Genomic DNA, 19,370 nt, shown 5'->3' on the forward strand with positions numbered 1-19,370 from the left:
ATTTTTACTAAAGTATATGAGTTTTTGTTGTTGTTGCTGTTTTGTTTTGTTTTGTTTTTTAATACTTTAAGTTCTAGGGTACATGTGCACAACATGCAGGTTTGTTATGTATGTATACATATGCCATGTTGGAGTGCTGCACCCATTAACTCGTCATTTACATTAGGTATATCTCCTAATGCTATCCCTTCCCCCTTCCCCCACCCCACAATAGGCCCTGGTGTGTGATGTTTCCCTTCCTGTGTCCAAGTGTTCTCATTTTTCGATTCCCATCTATGAGTGAGAATGTGCAGTGTTTGGTCTTCTGTTCTTGTGATAGTTTGCTTAGAATGATGGTTTCCAGCTGGATCCATGTCCCTACAAAGGATAAAAACTTGTCCTTTTTTATGGCTGCATATTATTCCATGGTGTATATGTGCCACATTCCTTTCTCCAGTCTGTCACTGATGGACATTTGGGTTGGTTCCAGTCTTTGCTATTGTGAATAGAGCCACGATAAACATACGTGTGCATGTGTCTTTATAACAGCATGATTTATAATCCTTTGGGCATATACCCAGTAATGGGATGGCTGGGTCAAATGATATTTCCAGTTCTAGATCCTTGAGGAATCACCACACTGTCATCCACAATGATTGAACTAGTTTACAGTCCCACCAACAGTGTGAAAGTGTTCCTATTTCTCCACATCCTCTCCAGCACCTGTTGTTTCCTGATTTTTTTAATGAATCTCCATTCTAGCTGGTGTGAGATGGTATCTCATGGTGGTTTGGATTTGCATTTCTTTGATGGCTAGGGATGATGAGCATTTTTTCATGTATCTATTGGCTGCATAAATGTCTTCTTCTGAGAAGTGTCTGTTCATATCCTTTGCCCAGTTTTTGATGGGGTTGTTTGTGTTTTGCTGTAAATTTGTCTGAGTTCTTAGTAGGTTCTGGATATTAGCCCTTTGTCAGATGAGTAGATTGAAAAAATTTTTTCACATTCTGTAGGTTGCCTGTTCACTCTGATGGTAGTTTCTTTTTCTGTGCAGAAGCTCTTTAGTTTAATTAGATCCTATTTGTCAATTTTGGCTTTTGCTGCCATTGCTTTTGGTGTTTAGAAATGAAGTCCCTATCCATGCCTATGTCCTGAAGGGTACTGCCTAGGTTTACTTCTAGGGTTTTTATGGTTTTAGGCCTAACATTTAAGTCTCTAATCCATCTTGAATTAATTTTTGTATAAGGTGTAAGGAAGGGATCCAGTTTCAGCTTTCTACATATCGCTAGCAAGTTTTCCCAGCACCATGTATTAAATAGGGAATCCTTTCCCCATTTCTTGTTTTGTTAGGTTTGTCAAAGATCAGATGGTTGTAGATGTGTGGTATTATTTCTGAGGGCTCTGTTCTGTTCCATTGGTCTATATCTCTGTTTTGGTAGCAGTACCATGCTGTTTTGCTTACTGTAGCCTTGTAGTATAGTTTGAAGTCAGTTAATATGATGCCTCCAGCTCTGTTTTTTAGGCTTAAGACTGTCTTGGCAATGCGGGCTCTTTTTTGGTTCCATATGAACTTTAAAGAAGTTTTTTCCAATTCTGTGAAGAAAGTCATTGGTAGCTTAATGGGGACGGCATTGAATCTATAAATTACCTTGGGCAGTATGACCATTTTCATGATATTGATTCTTCCTATCCAAGAGCATGGTATATTCTTCCATTTGTTTGTGTCCTCTTTTATTTCATTGAGCAGTGGTTTGTAGTTCTCATTGAAGAGGTCCATCACATCCCTTGTAAGTTGAATTCCTAGGTATTTTATTCTCTTTGAAGCAATTGTGAATGGGAGTTCACTCATGATTTCGCTCTCTCTCTGTTATTGGTGTATAAGAATGCTAGTGACTTTCGCACATTGATTTTGTATCCTGAGACATTGCTGAAGTTGCTTATCAGCTTGAGGAGATTTTGGGCTGAGATGATGGGGTTTTCTAAATACACAATCATGTCATCTGCAAACAGGGACAATCTGACTTTCTCTTTTCCTAATTGAATACCCTTTATTTCTTTCGCTTGCCTGATTGTCCTGGCCAGAACTTCCAACACTATGCAGAGACACACATAAGCTCAAAATAAGGGAGGGAGGAAGATCTACCAAGCAAATGGAAAACAAAAAAAAAGTAGGGGTTGCAATCCTAGTCTCTGATAAAACAGACTTTAAACCAACACCTAGATTAATATAGCAAGTCCTTAGAGACTTATAAAGAGACACAAACTTCCACACAATAATAATGGGAGACTTTAACACCTCACTGTCAACATTAGACAGATCAATGAGACAGAAAGTTAACAAAGATATCCAAGAATTTAACTCAATTCTGCACCAAGCAGACCTAAGAGACATCTACAGAACTCTCCACCCCAAATCAACAGAATATACATTCTTCTCAGCACCACATCACACTTATTCCAAAATTGACCACATAGTTGGAAGTAAAGCACTCCTCAGCAAATGTACAAGAACAGAAATTATAACAAACTGTCTCTCAGACCACAGTGCAATCAAACTAGAACTCAGGATTAAGAAACTCAATCAAAACCACTCATCTACATGGAAACTGAACAACCTGCTCCTGAATGACTACTGGATACATAACGAAATGAAGGCAGAAATAAAGATGTTCTTTGAAACCAATGAGAACAAAGATACATCATACCAGAATCTCTCAGACACATTTAAAGCAGTGTGTAGAAGGAAATTTATAGCACTAAATGCCCACAAGAGAAAACAGGAAATATCTAAAATTGACACCCTAACATCACAATTAAAAGAACTAGAGAAGCAAGAACAAACACATTCAAAAGCTAGCAGAAGGCAAGAAATAGCTAAGATCAGAGTAGAACTGAAGGAGATAGAGACACAAAAAACCCTTCAAAAAATCAATGAATCCAGGAGCTGTTTTTTTGCAAAGATCAACAAAATTGATAGACTGCTAGTAAGACTAATAAAGAAGAAAAGAGAGAAGAATTAAATAGATGCAATAAAAAATGATAATGGGGATATCACCACTGACCCCACAGAAATACAAACTACCATCGGAGAATACTATAAACACCTCTACCCAAATAAACTAGAAAACCTAGAAGAAATGGATAAATTCCTGGACACATACACTCTCCCAAGACTAAACCAGGAAGAAGTTGAATACCTGAATAGGTCAATAACAAGCTCTGAAATTGAGGCAATAATTAATAGCCTACCAACCAAAAAAAGTCCAGGACCAGACGAATTCACAGCCGAATCTTACCAGATGTACAGGGAGGAGCTGTTACCATTCCTTCTGAAACTATTCCAATCAATAGAAAAAGAGGGAATACTCCCTAACTCATTTTATGAGGCTAACATTATCCTGATACCGAAGCCTGGCAGAGACACAACAAAAAAAGGGAATTTTAGACCAATATCCCTGATGACCATTGATGCAAAAAACCTCAATAAAATACTGGAAAATCGAATCCAGCAGCACATAAAAAAGCTTATTCACCATGATCAAGTGGACTTCATCCCAGGGATGCAAGGATGGTTCAACATACGCAAATCAATAAACATAATCCAGCATATAAACAGAACCAAAGACAAAAATTCATGATTATCTCAATAGATGCAGAAAAGGCCTTTGACAAAATTCAACAGCCCTTCATGATAAAAACCTTCAATAAATTTGGTATTGATGGAACATATCTCAAAATAATAAGAGTTATTTATGACAAACCCACAGCCAATATCATACTGAATGGGCAAAACTGGAAGCATTCCCCTTGAAAACTGGCACAAGACAGGAATGCCCTCTCTCACCACTCATTTTGTTTGTTTGTTTGTTTGTTTTTGTTTTTTGTTTTTTGTTTTTTGTTTTTTTGTAGTTGCTTTGGAACTAATCGTACTCATCTTAACTTAGCAGAATTTATCACGGATTTATGCTAACTTGATTCTACAATGATATAGAAAAGTTATTTCTATACAGATATATTCCTCCTTCTCTTTTATTGTGCTAGAATTGTTATACATAACATATATTATGTAACATAATATATAATAAGTATATATGTATATATAAGTGTTTGGTGTGAAAATTCCAATCATTTTAATCAAAAAAAAAATATTGTTACCATGAAAGAGTTTGATTATGACTCATCAGTGTAATTATAACTTTTTGATAGGTGATATTATCTGCTCAAATGATACATAAATACCTGGGTCTATTAATTTCATCTTCACAAATAGCTTCATGTTGACTCTTATTTTCTTGATCATCCGTTATATTTTCCAGATACATGTTGCTAGTCCATCTGAGAAAACATAGATACCGATATTCCTGATTGTCTTCTTCACTCAAACAACTGCATCCGTTTGCACAGATCTATAACAAAAAGAAATAAAAATGTTATAAATTCCCATCACTTACTACAATATTACAATTGTGATCTGAGAGACCGCAATACATGCCTCTCTGTCTACTAAGTTGAAACCTAGGGTTAAGGAAACAGAAGATAACTATGGGACAAGGGTTCAGAACTTGGCTGGCACAGCAATTCCCTAAATTTCTAGAGCTACAAGAAAAACCACACCCTTGCTAAACTCCCTAACAGGAGCTATCAGTCAAATTGTCATTCCATTCCTAACTCTGATTTACAACCAAGGCCACCATAACCCTTATCAGACAGAACTGCCTTACAAACACTCTTCTGATAAGCAATTGTAGGTCTCAAATCAGTTTCAGCCAGTTCATACAAACAGGACACAAACTGTCTTTGTGTCCTATAGTTCACTTTTTGATGCAAACTGCCAAATTCCACCTCATTTTAACACTAAAGCCCTGCTTCAAAAAGAACATGGTATGCATGTTACATATATGTTTACTCACTGAATATGTGCTTGATTCCTCCTCATAAATATGTATTGCTTTCCCCGCAAACCTGTTGAATGTGTCTGAGTCTATTTTGAACACAGACCCTGTCAGGCACAAAAATCACCCTGCCCTTTACCACTTCTAAGAGAGCACCTTGAGTCGATATCAGAGATAACGTTTTCCCAGTTATATTATTTGGCTCTGTTTCCTCACCCAAATCTCATGTTGAATTGTGATCCTGAGTGTTGGAGGTGGGGCCTGGTGGGATATGATTAAATCATGGGTGCAGTTTCTCCCTTGCTGTTCTCCTGATACCAAGTGAGTTTTCCTGAGATCTGGTTGTGTAAAAGTATGTAACACTTCTCCCTTTACTGTCTCTCCTGCTGCCATGTGAAGACTCATGCTTTCTTCCCCTTTGCTTTCTGCCATGATTGAAAGTTTTCTCAGGCCTCCCAGCCATGCCTCCTGTACAGCCTGTGGAACTCTGTGTCAATTAAACCTCTTTTCTTTATAGATCACCCAGAGTCAGGTAGTTCTTTATAGCAGTGTGAGAATGGACTACTGCACCCAGTTAGCAAACTGATATCACAAATAAACTCTTCATTCTACTATTTAGTCTTCTTGGTAGTCTTTTGGATGGCACAATCATTTCAAAGTTTGAATTTCAAGCTTTCATGTATTTGTTGAAATAATGTGTTCCTTTAGCAAAGGTTGAAAAAATCAGTTTTGATTTATGTCAAAATCATTTTTAATAGTCAAATTGTTTATACTCGAATTGTGACAGAAATATATATGTATATGTATATGTATATGTACTGAATACATGTACATTTATTACACAATTTTTTAAAAAATTCCATTTTAACCAAATTTTTATAGACATTGTTTGTTAACTGATATGATGGAAATAGCATTGTATTGATAGACAGATCCATGGAAAATCTATTTGTGGTTTTGCTAAATAGTTTCTATCCTTCAGTGGTTTACCTGTTTTCTCCTTTGAACTGATAGTAAAGCTTTACTTGATTCCTTATTAAAAGTAAATTAAATAATATCTTTCACATGTTTAATATTTTCATAAAGTCATGATGGTATGTTTTATTGAAAATTATATTTATATTTTTAACAGTTTTAAAACTCTTCAACTTTAAAACTCTTCCACAGATATGCTCAATGGATTTACCTGACGGTTAGGTAAACTGTCAGAAGAGAAGTGCACTTCTTATGGAGTGCTTAAACACAGGCATATATTTGTATATTTACATATACCTATATTCCTAATTCCTACAAGTAAATTCAAATGACAATAGAACTTTACTATCTTTAAAAACACTTCTCTGCATATTTTCATATTTTCTTTTTGGTTTTGGTTCATAGACAACAAGTTATTTTCCATCTGTCGCAACACAGATTAGGAATTTGGTTTCATGGTCTGATCCTTTATTGATATCTAAGTAGATAAATGGTTCATAGAGATTTACTCTCTGTTGAATTAGAATCAAATGAGAATCTGTCTTTTCACTTTCTACATAGAGATCAAAATAAGTAAGAAAGTCGAATCTAGTAGGAAGGAGAATAGTTCTTTGATAACATGATAGTGACATGTTATTTACACTTGCCCCAAGTCTAAAATATTACAATTGAAGCTATAAGTTTTATCTGTGTCTATATGTCTATGTGTTTGTAATTCATAAAGGTCTTCATCTCTCTTTGAGTATGTAATGATTTTCTACATTCAGAGGATATTAGTTGTAAATTTTTTTTTCCCAATTAAAGGAGCACTATTATAATTGGCTTACAAATTTAATAAGTACTCATATAAGAAGTAACAAATATTGGCGGGGCGCGGTGGCTCAAGCCTGTAATCCCAGCACTTTGGGAGGCCGAGATGGGCGGATCATGAGGTCAGAAGATCAAGACCATCCTGGCTAACACGGTGAAACCCCGTCTCTACTAAAAAATACAAAAAATATTGGCCGGGCGAGGTGGCACGCGCCTGTAGTCCCAGCTACTCGGGAGGCTGAGGCAGGAGAATGGCGTAAACCCAGAAGGCGGAGCTTGCAGTGAGCTGAGATTCTGCCACTGCACTCCAGCCTGGGCGATAGAGCGAGACTCCGTCTCAAAAAATATATAAAAAAAATTAAATTAAAATTAAAAAGAAGTAACAAATATTAGCATTTTATGACACCACTTGATTATTTTATCTATCTCTATATCCATGTATATAGGTAGTTTAGCTTCCTGAGATCTGAGACTATATTGAACATTATAACTTACTGTGTATTTCTTTCAAAAATGAAAATATTTTATTTTGCTACCTCAGAAAAATTGCCAAAGTCAGAAGGTTGATTTGGCTATAAAACTATATTTTCTAGCCTATAAGTCTTATTCAAAATTTGCTAATTTTTAAAATATTCTTTATGGAAAAATGCCTAACGTATTATTTCTGCACCTTAAATATAATTAGAAAATATGAAACATCAAAATTTCAAATTACTCATTGTATTTTTAATTATTATATATCTACATTACAAAATAATACACAATAAAATCTTGAAAAAGAGCAATATATTAACAAGAAATATTAGTATAGAATTTGGAATAGGACAGACTTATTTCACATAACTATGTGCTTTCCCTTTTATTTTCAAAATAATTATTACGGGGATTAAAAAAATCTGAAAGAACTAAAAGTTGGATAATGAGGTTTTTCTTTTGACTACATCTCCAAAACAGCACATTTTATCTAAGGGGTGTGATATGAACACCTAAATTAAATCCAATGCTCTGGTTGAGACACTTTTATTAAATGGGAACGGTGGTGCATTATTTTATGCTGCAGGTATTTACTATATCTAAAAGCTATTGCAAGTAATTTCTGTGACTAAAAAATAATTTTGGATTTCAACATTATTTCTCATCTGTTCAGATAGTCTAGACTTCTACTAGAATTTTGGTTTTCTATAATTAAATTTACAAATAAGTAATCTCTCAAAAAATTAGTAAGACAGTAAATTATATCAGTAGACATATAGAAACTTGAATCTACCTTGTATATCGGAGGAATCTACCTTGTATTTCTCAACTTTGTGTACATAGAGAAACAAAGATCTGCTTAAAGGAGTCCATTAATCTTTAAAAAAATTTATGCAAAACATTCTATCAAAACGTTAAATCAAATGTGTTAGGCAATTTTGGACTGCATAGTGGTCGGCAACCCCAACTCCTATATTATTCACAGGTCAACTGTACATATACCATGTACATAAAATATATGATTAATTATTAAACTTTGATTGCACAAAAACCTCAATATTACAAAATATACAAAAGTTAAATTAGAAGTTTTATTCTAGATATTTAAAAATGTTTACTTGAGGAAGGAATGTAATAAAATCATGATTCTGGGCAGTGGAAGATCTGTTCTTCCCAAAGGAAATAGAAGTAAAACAAACAGCTGGAAATTCCCTTTTTGAGAATTCATTCCTATTAATGTATATACATAAGACAATATTATTACCCCAAAGTCACTTCTTTTGTAGAGAAATTAACCTACCTGAAGAACATTTATAACATACTTACAGAAAATGTTCTGCATAGGTAAGTAAACAACTCTAGTTAAATAATGCCAGCTATCATTTCAGGGAATATAGTGTAATTTTCTATAAATTATTTTGTCATATCCACAATATATTAATACATAGGGTCACTTGGCAAAGGACTCTGTGGGAAAAAAAAAAAATGTAAGATCTAATATATGCCCTTTATTTTGCCATTTTTGACCCTTGATATTAAATAGATAAATAAAGTGACTTCAGAGGTGAAAGTGACTTTTTGTAATCATGATATGTAGAAAGCTGGATCCTTAAAACAGTATCTGTCAAGGTAAAAATTGCATGAAAGTTAAATAAGTAATTAAATTTTATGCTCAAGCCTGTAATCCCAGCACTTTGGGAGGCCGAGATGGGCGGATCACGAGGTCAGGAGATCGAGACCATCCTGGCTAATACGGTGAAACCCCGTCTCTACTAAGAAATACAAAAAATAGCCGGGCGAGGTGGCGGGCGCCTGTAGTCCCAGCTACTCGGGAGGCTGAGGCCGGAGAATGGCGTGAACCCGGGAGGCGGAGCTTGCAGTGAGCTGAGATCCGGCCACTGCACTCCAGCCTGGGCTACAGAGCGAGACTCCGTCTCAAAAAAAAAGACTATTGAAATAGGGCTGATGAAATAGGGGAGAGAAACTAAACTCAATTCTCCAAAAATAGAAAATAGGAGGGATTTTAATTGCGAACTTGAATAGAAAATGACAGCAGTCCTCCCTTTTGTTGGTTTCACTTTCCATGCTTTCAGTTACCACACTTCAAAAACATGTTAGTGATGTTCCCCTTCCTGTGTCCAAGTGATCTCATTGTTCAATTCCCACCTATGAGAGAGAACATGCGGTGTTTGGTTTGGGGGTGGGAGGAGGTAGGAGGGATAGCATTAGGAGATATACCTAATGTAAATGATGAGTTAATGGGTGCAGCACACCAACATGGCATATGTATACATATGTAACAAACCTGCACGTTGTGCACATGTACCCTAGAACTTAAAGTATAATAATAATAATAATAATAATAATAATAAATGTTAGTAGAGTTTAGTAAGATATCTTGAAAAAGAGAGACAATAGTCACAAAACTTTTATGAGAGTATGCTGTTATAATTGTTCTGTTTTTATTAGTAATTGTTGTTAATCTCTTTTTGTGCCTAATTTATAAATTAAACTTCATCATAAGTATGTATGTATAGGAAAAAAATACAGCAAATACAGGGTTTGGTAATATTCACAGTTTCAGGCATACACCGGAGTCTTGGAAAGTATCCCTGCAGTTAAGGGGGAAGACTGTTATACTTGATGTCACTAGAGAAGAGTTGGATCAATGGAATGTGTCAAGCAGATTGAGTTATTATTGAGTATGCAAAGATTTTGCTCTGTGAGTAGGCCTTCTGTAGAGTACACTGGGAAGTAAGAGTACTATCGTATTTGATGTTTACATTTCAGAGACATGTTTCCAAGGTCCTTGATAAAGACATCCTATGCATCCTTAAACTGGCAAGAGGTTGGAAGAAGATTTACATACATTTCAAAAAGGCAGATAATTTACAATTGCAACATTTTTAAAGTGCATCCTATAAGAAAAAAAAGAGTGCAGGGGCCTGTAGGCAATCAGAAACCTGTCTTAAGTTTAGTCAAGATGAGGGAAAGAAAAAGGCTGTTTGGCTTTATATTTAGGTAACTAAAAAGGAACAGATTTAAAAAATTATACCTAGATGAATTAAAGTTCAAATTTATACTGGATTACAACCTAGTCATAAGTTCTGAAATAAAATAAACTTGATTAAAACCTTTCACATCCCAAATTTTAGTGCTCCATGGACTCTTCTACTTTGCTTGAAATTCAACTTCCCTTCCCAGTAACTCATAATAATATATAATTTTATAATGTTTTTATAGTAGGGGTGTAGAAAACAAGATAAACTTATTTATATTCGTGTGTTTCCATTCCAGAAGTATTTGCATTTAAAAGGACCTCACTCAGGGAAGGGACAGATTTTACCGCAAAGAAATAAAAGAAAATTTTGGAATTTCTGTCTTTGATGATGAAAACTAAAATAAACCTAATTTTCCATCACATGTTTTAAAATACTGAGAAAAAGCAAGAATAACTTACTATTTACTCCATGAGATATTTGCTTCTAGAATATAAGACTGTGAACCAACTAAGTTTTTTATAAAGACTAACAGTTTGCAAATCAAGACTCACTTTAAAGATTCTCAGTATATTGTGCCACCTATACAAAGCTTTCATTTATAAACTCTAACCAATCTCCACTAGATACCCTCTACAACTGACCCAAGGCACTATGCCAAATAAATAACTTTCCACAACTTCTCCCATCTGAGGCACTACTAAGATTCTAGTAAGGGGTTGTTTTCCCTTATTGAAAGAAGTCTAAAATAATTAGTTTTTCTTGATCAGCAGAATTATCTGGTGATCTTTTGGAGGGTAAAAAGTGAACAAATCGAAAGTTCCACAAAATCTCATTAAAATGCACTCACTCTCAATGCTGAATAGCAACCAGTGCACTACCCTGAGACCACTGGATATTCTCTCCAACTGTGAAAGTGACATAGGTACAGCATCAAGTCTAAACTCCAATTTTTTTTTCATCAACTTCACAAATGTTATGTTTCTTTTGTTTCTTAAGAATAAGAAAACATTTTTAGTAATCTTTTAATTATATGATTCAAATATATGTAAATAGGAAAACTCTGTCTTCATCACTTTTTCAGGTGAGACTATAAGAGGAAGTCAGCTGGGAGAGGAAAGTGTGGGTTCTAAAACTACATGATTCAAGTGTTGTAAGTAAGTGATGAGTTCAGATGGTCACATCACTCTGGTGTTCCTTTGGGCAACATTTTTATTGTCATCTTTTAAAAAATCTTCTAAACACTGTCAGTTGATTTGAAATGGACTGATATTTAGAATGTTCTGGAGACATGATATTGTACAAATGCTTTCTGACGTAAGTTTTCATGGGTTCCTCTCAGTTTTTTATGCCTGAACACCTCACATTCCTCCCCTCATATTGTAAGCCATATATGTATCTCTCTAATTGGCATAATTTCTCAAAGGACAATGTGAAATTGCAGTGACCACTCTGGGGAAATTTTGACATGAACAAGATTGTTTATTTGACAGATCCAATAGAACAAAAAGGGAAAAATCCTCATGAGGAGATTCTCTGTCCTGTATGTCTAATAGAGAAACTACTGTGTATTATACAAAACCTCCTCTTGTATTTTCATGCTTCTGGGATTAAGATGCACTAGAATTTTAATTATATGGCTCTGGGGAATTGTCAAGTATGTGAGTTGTTTAAACTGTCTATAATAATTTGTTCTTGCATGTATGAAAATAGGTTTTTCTGCATTTAAACATCTCCAATGCTGTGCAGAGAGGAGATAATCTTTGCAATCATAATTTTATATCTACCGGAATCTAGATAAACTTAACTTATTCATTTTTCACTTTTTCTCCTTTTCTGTTTTGCTTAGAAAAAAATAGGATTAATTGACCATAAATATTTTTTCTAACATTCTATATTGCCATTCTAGGATTATTTTTCAGAGTGTCCATATTTTACAATGAAAGGAAATGATTAACTGTGCTTTATTCACATGTTTTCTCTTGCCAAAATTTTAACAAATCAGGAAAAGCATTCATGTGTATGGGTAATATTGTTAGTCTTTTAGTTGAGAAGAAAACTGGGCTCCATAGAGCTCTGGCATAATCCTAAAGTTTTGATTTTTCAAAATACATAAATACTGAGTTTTGTTTATTTATATTAGTATATGTATTTATTTATTCTAAAGAGGTTTATTTATTTAAAACGGACTCATGTAATTTTAAATGACACTTTAGATAAATTAACCTGATTTGATTTAACTTTAAGAGAAATATTCTATAATTATGTCCTCAAATTGCCTATGATTACACAAATCTAAAATTGATATAATTGAAATTTTAATAACAGATATAATTTAAAAGGGATGAATCTTGTGAATGCTTACTAATTTTACTACATTGATGTACTAGAATGTTTTATTGATACTACAAATCATAAGAACTTAACATGATTGTGTAAGTTTGCAATTTCTAAATATTTAGTCAACATTAAGAACCTATACAGATATTTAATCAAATTAATCAAATTATTTTAGATGCCTAAACAATTCCTAGTTAAGAAAAATATAAAAATATAGTCTCTAAACATAGATTTAAATTACCCCTGTCCTTATAGAATGGAAATAAGGTGTGCAAATACAGTTGAGGGATGTGTATTTATATTTATTTTGCCTGTGATAAAAGTTGTTAAAGTTATATAAAATATGTAATCATAAAGTAATAAAATAGCTAAAATGATCTTATATTGTTATCTTTGTGTATTTTCTTGAATCTAAAGAAATTAATGGCTAATTTACTTGAAGTTGGTGATTATTATAAAAGAATACTGAGAACTAAAAATACACAAAAAAACCCACAAATATGATTTGCTTGTTCCTAAAAACGGTTTATAGTTACTGAAGTATTAAGTGTATTATAATATGTAATTATTTTTAATATACTGATAAAGCTAAAAGTCTTAAAGATAAAGTTGTAATGTAGTCATCTATTTGTATATTGATGTATATGTGATTGGCTAAATATATATATATATATGTAAGAATGTATTAAGCTTACTTCATGTATTTATGACTTGCAAACATATATCAAAATATATTTATATATTTGAGGGCATACTTTTAGATGTTCTGTGGTATTTGAAGTCTTTTTGCCTGTAATTGTAATGCCTCTAGATGGTGAATTTGAAGGAAATAGTGACTTGTATCAGTTTTTACAAGGTTGGACTCAACGTAAACTGATATATTAATAAAGAAAATGGTTTATTAGTCTTTACTGAAATTTATACAATACACAGAATTAAAACATGGCTTTCTTAAAATGACTAAATTAGGTTATATCAAGACAAGATAGGTTACAAATACTTTGTTAATTCTCTAACATTTTGGAAAACTTCTGAATCACTTTAACAAAAAGTTCCTATTCCTAATTCATTTAAACTGAAGATTCTTAAATTTTTCTTAATTATTGTTACATATTAAAAAATATAATCTTAATTAGTATGAGACAAAAGTCAGGGGATAAAAGGAGGGCCTCTCTTTTATTCTTGCCATAGGCCTCACAATTTTTAGTGATGGAACCGCCTAGAGATTTGAAATTATTTTCATTTATTTTTATTTATTTTATTTTTAAGTAGTTTGCTTGTGTAAGAGATTAGAAATCTCTCAGAGATTTAAACATACCCAAAAGACAATGGCATTTCATTATGATCTGTAAGCAAAAAAAGTGGCATAATCACAACTGTATTTGAGAGGCTTTAGTCAGCCTGTAAATTATAACATTAATAAAACATAAGAAGACTAGGAATAAAATGATTTTTCATATTTTTTTACCTTCCCATATTATAAATGTAAGAAATAAATACAAATTTCCAAGTAGACTGCTGGGAATTTGTTTAAGAAGTTATATTTAAACTATGCAAACTACATATTTTGAATATTGAAGAATCTGTAACCTAAACATTTCTAACTTTTTTAAAAAATCAGACAATTATGAGCTAAAGAGAAAAATGAAAAGCAACTATATAAATTTACCTTACCTCTTTTGTGCCTTCACATGGGAAAGAACATGAAGAATTATTATCTTCAGGATTGTTCACATAGATTGCATCTTCAGTGCAGTTTGCAGTCAGAAAGAAATAGGCATCAATAACCCCTTGGCACTTTTCACCTTCAGATCCTTTAAAAAAAAGAAAAAGAGAGAGAGAGAGATAAAAAATTAAATAAACACTTACATACTTGAATTCACAATGAATTATTAAGGACTGTGGTCAAATTACTTGAAAAGATAAATTTGACAACATCTGTGACAAAACAAGTTCCTATATGTATATGATACTGAATTTGAAGGACACCTCAAAGCCCAACACTCTCATGTTAAACATGGACTGAGAAATACAGCATCACAAGAAGACACAGCTCCCAGGCCAATTCACTTTTTAAAATAATCAAATGTTGACTAAACTGTAATTAATAATTATAAGAAAGGATAGTAGAACCATAAAAGGAACAATGTCCTATAACGATAATAAAAGCAGAGATTGCAAAAGAGTAGAAGAAAGAAGTGACCTATATTCAAGAGAATGTGACCTATATTCAAGAGGAAAACTAACATTTTAAGGCCCAGACTAGAATTAACAGACAAGGACTTTGAAATGATTATGCTAAATTTGCTGAAAAATCCACAGGAAAAGAAGAATAAAATAGATAATTAGATGAGGAATTAGGGAATGATAGATTTTGAAATTGTAGGAAAAACTAAACAAAAAATAATTGTAAATATCAGAATTGTAGGGAAAAAGGAGTTAATTAAGCTGGGCTGGTAACCTGTTATTGGTCATTAGTAGAGGTAATAAAAGAACATAGGAGACCTGATCCAATCTTTTTGTAATCATGACTACATCTCCTAATAAACAAACACAAAATATTTGTTAGAGGACAGTATTTATCTAAAGAATCTTTTAGCAAAATATCTCTGGCTTTGGATCACTTATAGTAAACAAATCTAAACTCTAGGGACTTGCAAGACATCATTTCTTAGAAAATATCACATAAACTGTGCATTTTACAACTGAGTTATAAATTAGAGATGATTCATTAGAGATGATGCTCCCTATCATGTGAATATCTCACCAAGAAATCTCACATATTACTGGAAAAAAACAAGGAGCTAGTAACCAACCACAATATCCCAAAGCTCTTCAATCATACGTATGTAATTTGACTGTTTATAATTTTAAGATTTCAGACAATTATGGCTATATTAATAAAACAATAAATGGATGAGATTATAAGAAGATCAGACACAAGAGAAGAAAAGATCAGTAAATTTAATGATAGGTCAATAAAAATTCTACCTGCAACATTCTGAGAGTAATTAACTCAAACAGGATTATGCTAGCTCCATATAATTAATTGATATGTGTCCCTCCCTCTGTGTTTTTGTGCAAATCTATATAGATTAGAATGAATATCGAAAATTTGGAGAACTTTAATAGAAGGCCATATATTTCAAGCATGTTTTTTGTGGGAAGATTTTTAAAACTATTTTAGTCAGTTAATTAAAAACTGTAGGATTATTTAGAATTGAAATTTATGATTTGGTCAGTTTTTCCAATTAGTATTTCTTTAGAAATTTATCCATTTCATTTACATTGTCCAATTTATTAGCATAAAGTTTTTCATAATGATATATCTGACTAAACATTTAGATTTAACTCTTAAATTTTTCCCTCTGCCTCCCAAAGCCTCAAAAAGAGAAAATGAAAACAACAACAACAACAAAATAAAATGAACGTTTTAACCCACGAAAAAGAGCGAGAAGATGAAAAAATGACACACTGACTAAATTAGCAGAAAGACTACAGCCAAAACACAAGTGAGAGGACATAATCATGAAAAAAATATTGGCTTAGCAGAAATACTGAAATGCTCAGGGTTTAAAAAGCATCTCAGAATCTGATACTAAGGTGGGCTATGGAAACAAGATTAGCTGACACTCAGAGCCTCTCTCCCAACTCAGCGATCCAGATTATTATTCTAACCCCTCACTCAGCTTTACAAACAATTTCTGAGGTTTATTTTCAGGAGTTAAAGAATCTCAGGGGCTGCTGTCTTAAGAATACCAAGCTCCTTGAGGGTCCCCTAATGAAAGCCTAGTTGCCAACCTACAACCCTCTCATAGAGCTCCAGTCATCACGGCCCATCCCTGTATGGTCAGTTTCCAGTCAGCCTTCTTAGTTCCTCAGAGTTAAATATGATCACTCCACATTTGGTAGAAAGACTCCAAATGAGAGAGAACAAATCTTCATAAACAGCATTTACAGAAAACTGAGACCCTATGCAAAACAGAAGAAAATTAAAACAAAACTATAACATTTTGAGAGAGAGAAGAAAAGCCATTTTACCCTTACTGGGGGGGAAAAAAAAAACAAAAAAAACAAAAAAAACCAGAATATCACAAATGATGTTACAAATGTATACAATTTAAAGGATGGAAAAATGCCCTAGATTATAAAAATATAGTAAAACAAATTAAAAATTCAAACTCATTTTTGGATATTCAAGTGGGGGAATGAAGTAGAAAACAAAGCAATACAAAAACAAATAGCAAAGAGAAAAGAAATTATGAGAAAATGAGAGGATTGATTTAGGAGACGTGATATTCAATTGGTGGAATTGGGGCTACAGAAAAAAAACAAACAAACAAACAGGAAAAAGGACTTTTTAGGGGAAAAAATACAGAAACTACCTAAAAATGGAAAGCTTCCAAATAGAAGAGTTTAACAAGAGACAACAAGAACATACTATGGAAAAGTCTCAACATTGTGAAATTTCAGAACACTGATCAACAAACATAGAAAAGTGTTCCACAGAAATAAACACAAATTATATATAAAGAATCACAAGGTTGTCTATTATACACATGATTCTACACAGTTGCATGCCTTTCTTTCACCTTATGTATCTCAGTCCTAGATGAGTTCTACATTCATTTCCATATCTATGTTTATTCTTTTTCTTAATAACCAATGATACCAGCTATAAAATTATACGTAAATGATTTAGCATGTGGATGTATTCCCAATGATTGGAAGGTTAGGTAAAATGGCATAGAATTTGTAGTATTGACAGATATTGCAAAATTATCCCACTTAGATATTATAGTGATTTTACATTATTGCCAGCAATGGATAGTCATTAACTTGTCCAACTTTTTATTTTAAAAAAAATAAAAATTTTATTTTTGCCAGGCTAAGAGGAGAAAAATTTATATACTTAAAGTGTTTTTAAAATTGTACCTCTTCAAGGAGAACTACAAACCACTGCTCAATGAAATAAAAGAGGACACAAACAAATGGAAGAACATTCCATGCTCATGGATAGGAAGAACCAATATCGTGAAAATGCCCATACTGTTCAAGGTAATTTATAGATTCAATGCCATCCCCATTAAGCTACCAATGACTTTCTTCACAGAATTGGAAAAGACTACTTTAAAGTTCATATGGAACCAAGAAAGAGCCCGCATTGCCAAGACAGTCCTAAGCCAAAAGAACAAAGCTGGAGGCATCATGCTACCTGACTTCAAACTATGCTACAAGGCTACAGTAACCAAAGCAGCATGGTACTGGTACCAAAACAGAGATATAGACCAATGGAACAGAACAGAGCCCTCAGAAATAATACCATACATCTACAACCATCTGATCTTTGACAAACCTGACAAAAACAAGAAATGGGGAAAGGATTCCCTATTTAATAAATGGTGCTGGGAAAACTTGCTAGCCATATGTAGAAAGCTGAAACTGGATTCCTTCCTTACACCTTATACAAAAATTAATTCAAGATGGATTAGAGACTTAAATGTTAGACCTAAGACCATAAAAACCCTAGAAGAAAACCTAGGCAAAACCCTTCAGGACATAAGCATGGGCAAGGACTTCATGTCTAAAACACCAAAAACCGTGGCAACAAAAGCCAAAATCGACAAATGGGATCTAATTAAATTAAAGAGCTTCTGCACAGCAAAGGAAACTACCATCAGAGTGAACAGGCAACCTACAGAATGGGAGAAAATTTTAAAGGGCTAATATCCAGAACCTACAAAGAACTCAAACAAATTTACAAGAAAAAAATAAACAACCCCATCAAAAACTGGGCAAAGGATATGAACAGACACTTCTCAAAAGAAGATATTTATGCAGCCAACAGACACATGAAAAAATGCTCATCATCACTGGCCATCAGAGAAATGCAAATCAAAACCACAATGAGATACCATCTCACACCAGTTAGAAGGGCGATCATTAAAAAGTCAGGAAACAACAGATGCTGGAGAGGATGTGGAGAAATAGGAACACTTTTACACTGTTGGTGGGACTCTAGTAAACTAGTTCAACCATTGTGGAAGAGAGTGTGGGGATTCCTCAAGGATCTAGAACTAGAAATACCATTTGACCCAGCCATCCCATGACTGGGGATATACACAAAGGATTATACATCATGCTGCTATAAAGACACATGCAACGTATGTTTATTGTGGCAATATTCAAAATAGCAAAGACTTGAAACCAACCCAAATGTCCATCAATGATAGACTAGATTAAGAAAATGTGGCACATATACACCGTGGAATACTATGCAGCCATAGGAAAGGATGAGTTCATGTCCTTTGTAGTGACATGGATGCAGCTGGAAACCATCATTCTCAGCAAACTATAGCAAGAACAGAAAACCAAACACCGCATGTTCTCACTCACAGGTGGGAATTGAACAATGAGAACACTTGGACACAGGAAGGGGAACATCACACACCGGGGCCTGTTGTGGGGTGGGGTGACAGGGGAGGGATAGCATTAGGAGATATACCTAATGTAAATGACGAGTTAATGGGTGCAGCACACCAACATGGCACATGTATAAATATGTAACAAACCTGCAGGTTGTGCACATGTACCCTAGAATTTAAAGTATAATAAATAAATAAATAAACAAATAAAAAAAATAAATAGCTTTGATGGCATTATGAATAGAGTTTAGCATTTTCCCCACACATTTAGGCATACTCTCTATGTCTTCATATGTAAACTGTATGTTTATATTACTGACTTACCTATCAGGTTTTTCAGTTTTTGCTTCTTAATTTCTAAGTTATTGATATATTATTGATCCTAATCTATCTTTTGTGAGTAAAATCTCTGTGCGGTGTTTCTTTAGCATTTTGATTTTTATGTCTTTCTTTTTTTTTTTTTTTTTTTTTTTTAC

General features: G+C 33.5%; 1 protein-coding gene across 1 annotated transcript in view; it reads right to left on the reverse strand.

The window, feature by feature from the left end:
* The window catches only part of EYS (eyes shut homolog (Drosophila)), a 2,114,515-nt gene that overhangs the window by 1,726,054 nt on the left and 369,091 nt on the right, over positions 1–19,370 (reverse strand). Inside the window, exons 10-11 of the mRNA XM_025382342.1 lie at positions 14,144–14,283; positions 4,219–4,385 (exon numbers count right to left, since the gene is read on the reverse strand). Coding sequence (XP_025238127.1) covers positions 4,219–4,385; positions 14,144–14,283 — 307 coding nt within the window. The remainder of the gene's footprint in view (positions 1–4,218; positions 4,386–14,143; positions 14,284–19,370) is intronic.

The sequence above is a fragment of the Theropithecus gelada genome, chromosome 4 (assembly GCF_003255815.1).
Source record: "Theropithecus gelada isolate Dixy chromosome 4, Tgel_1.0, whole genome shotgun sequence".
Taxonomy (NCBI): domain Eukaryota; kingdom Metazoa; phylum Chordata; class Mammalia; order Primates; family Cercopithecidae; genus Theropithecus; species Theropithecus gelada.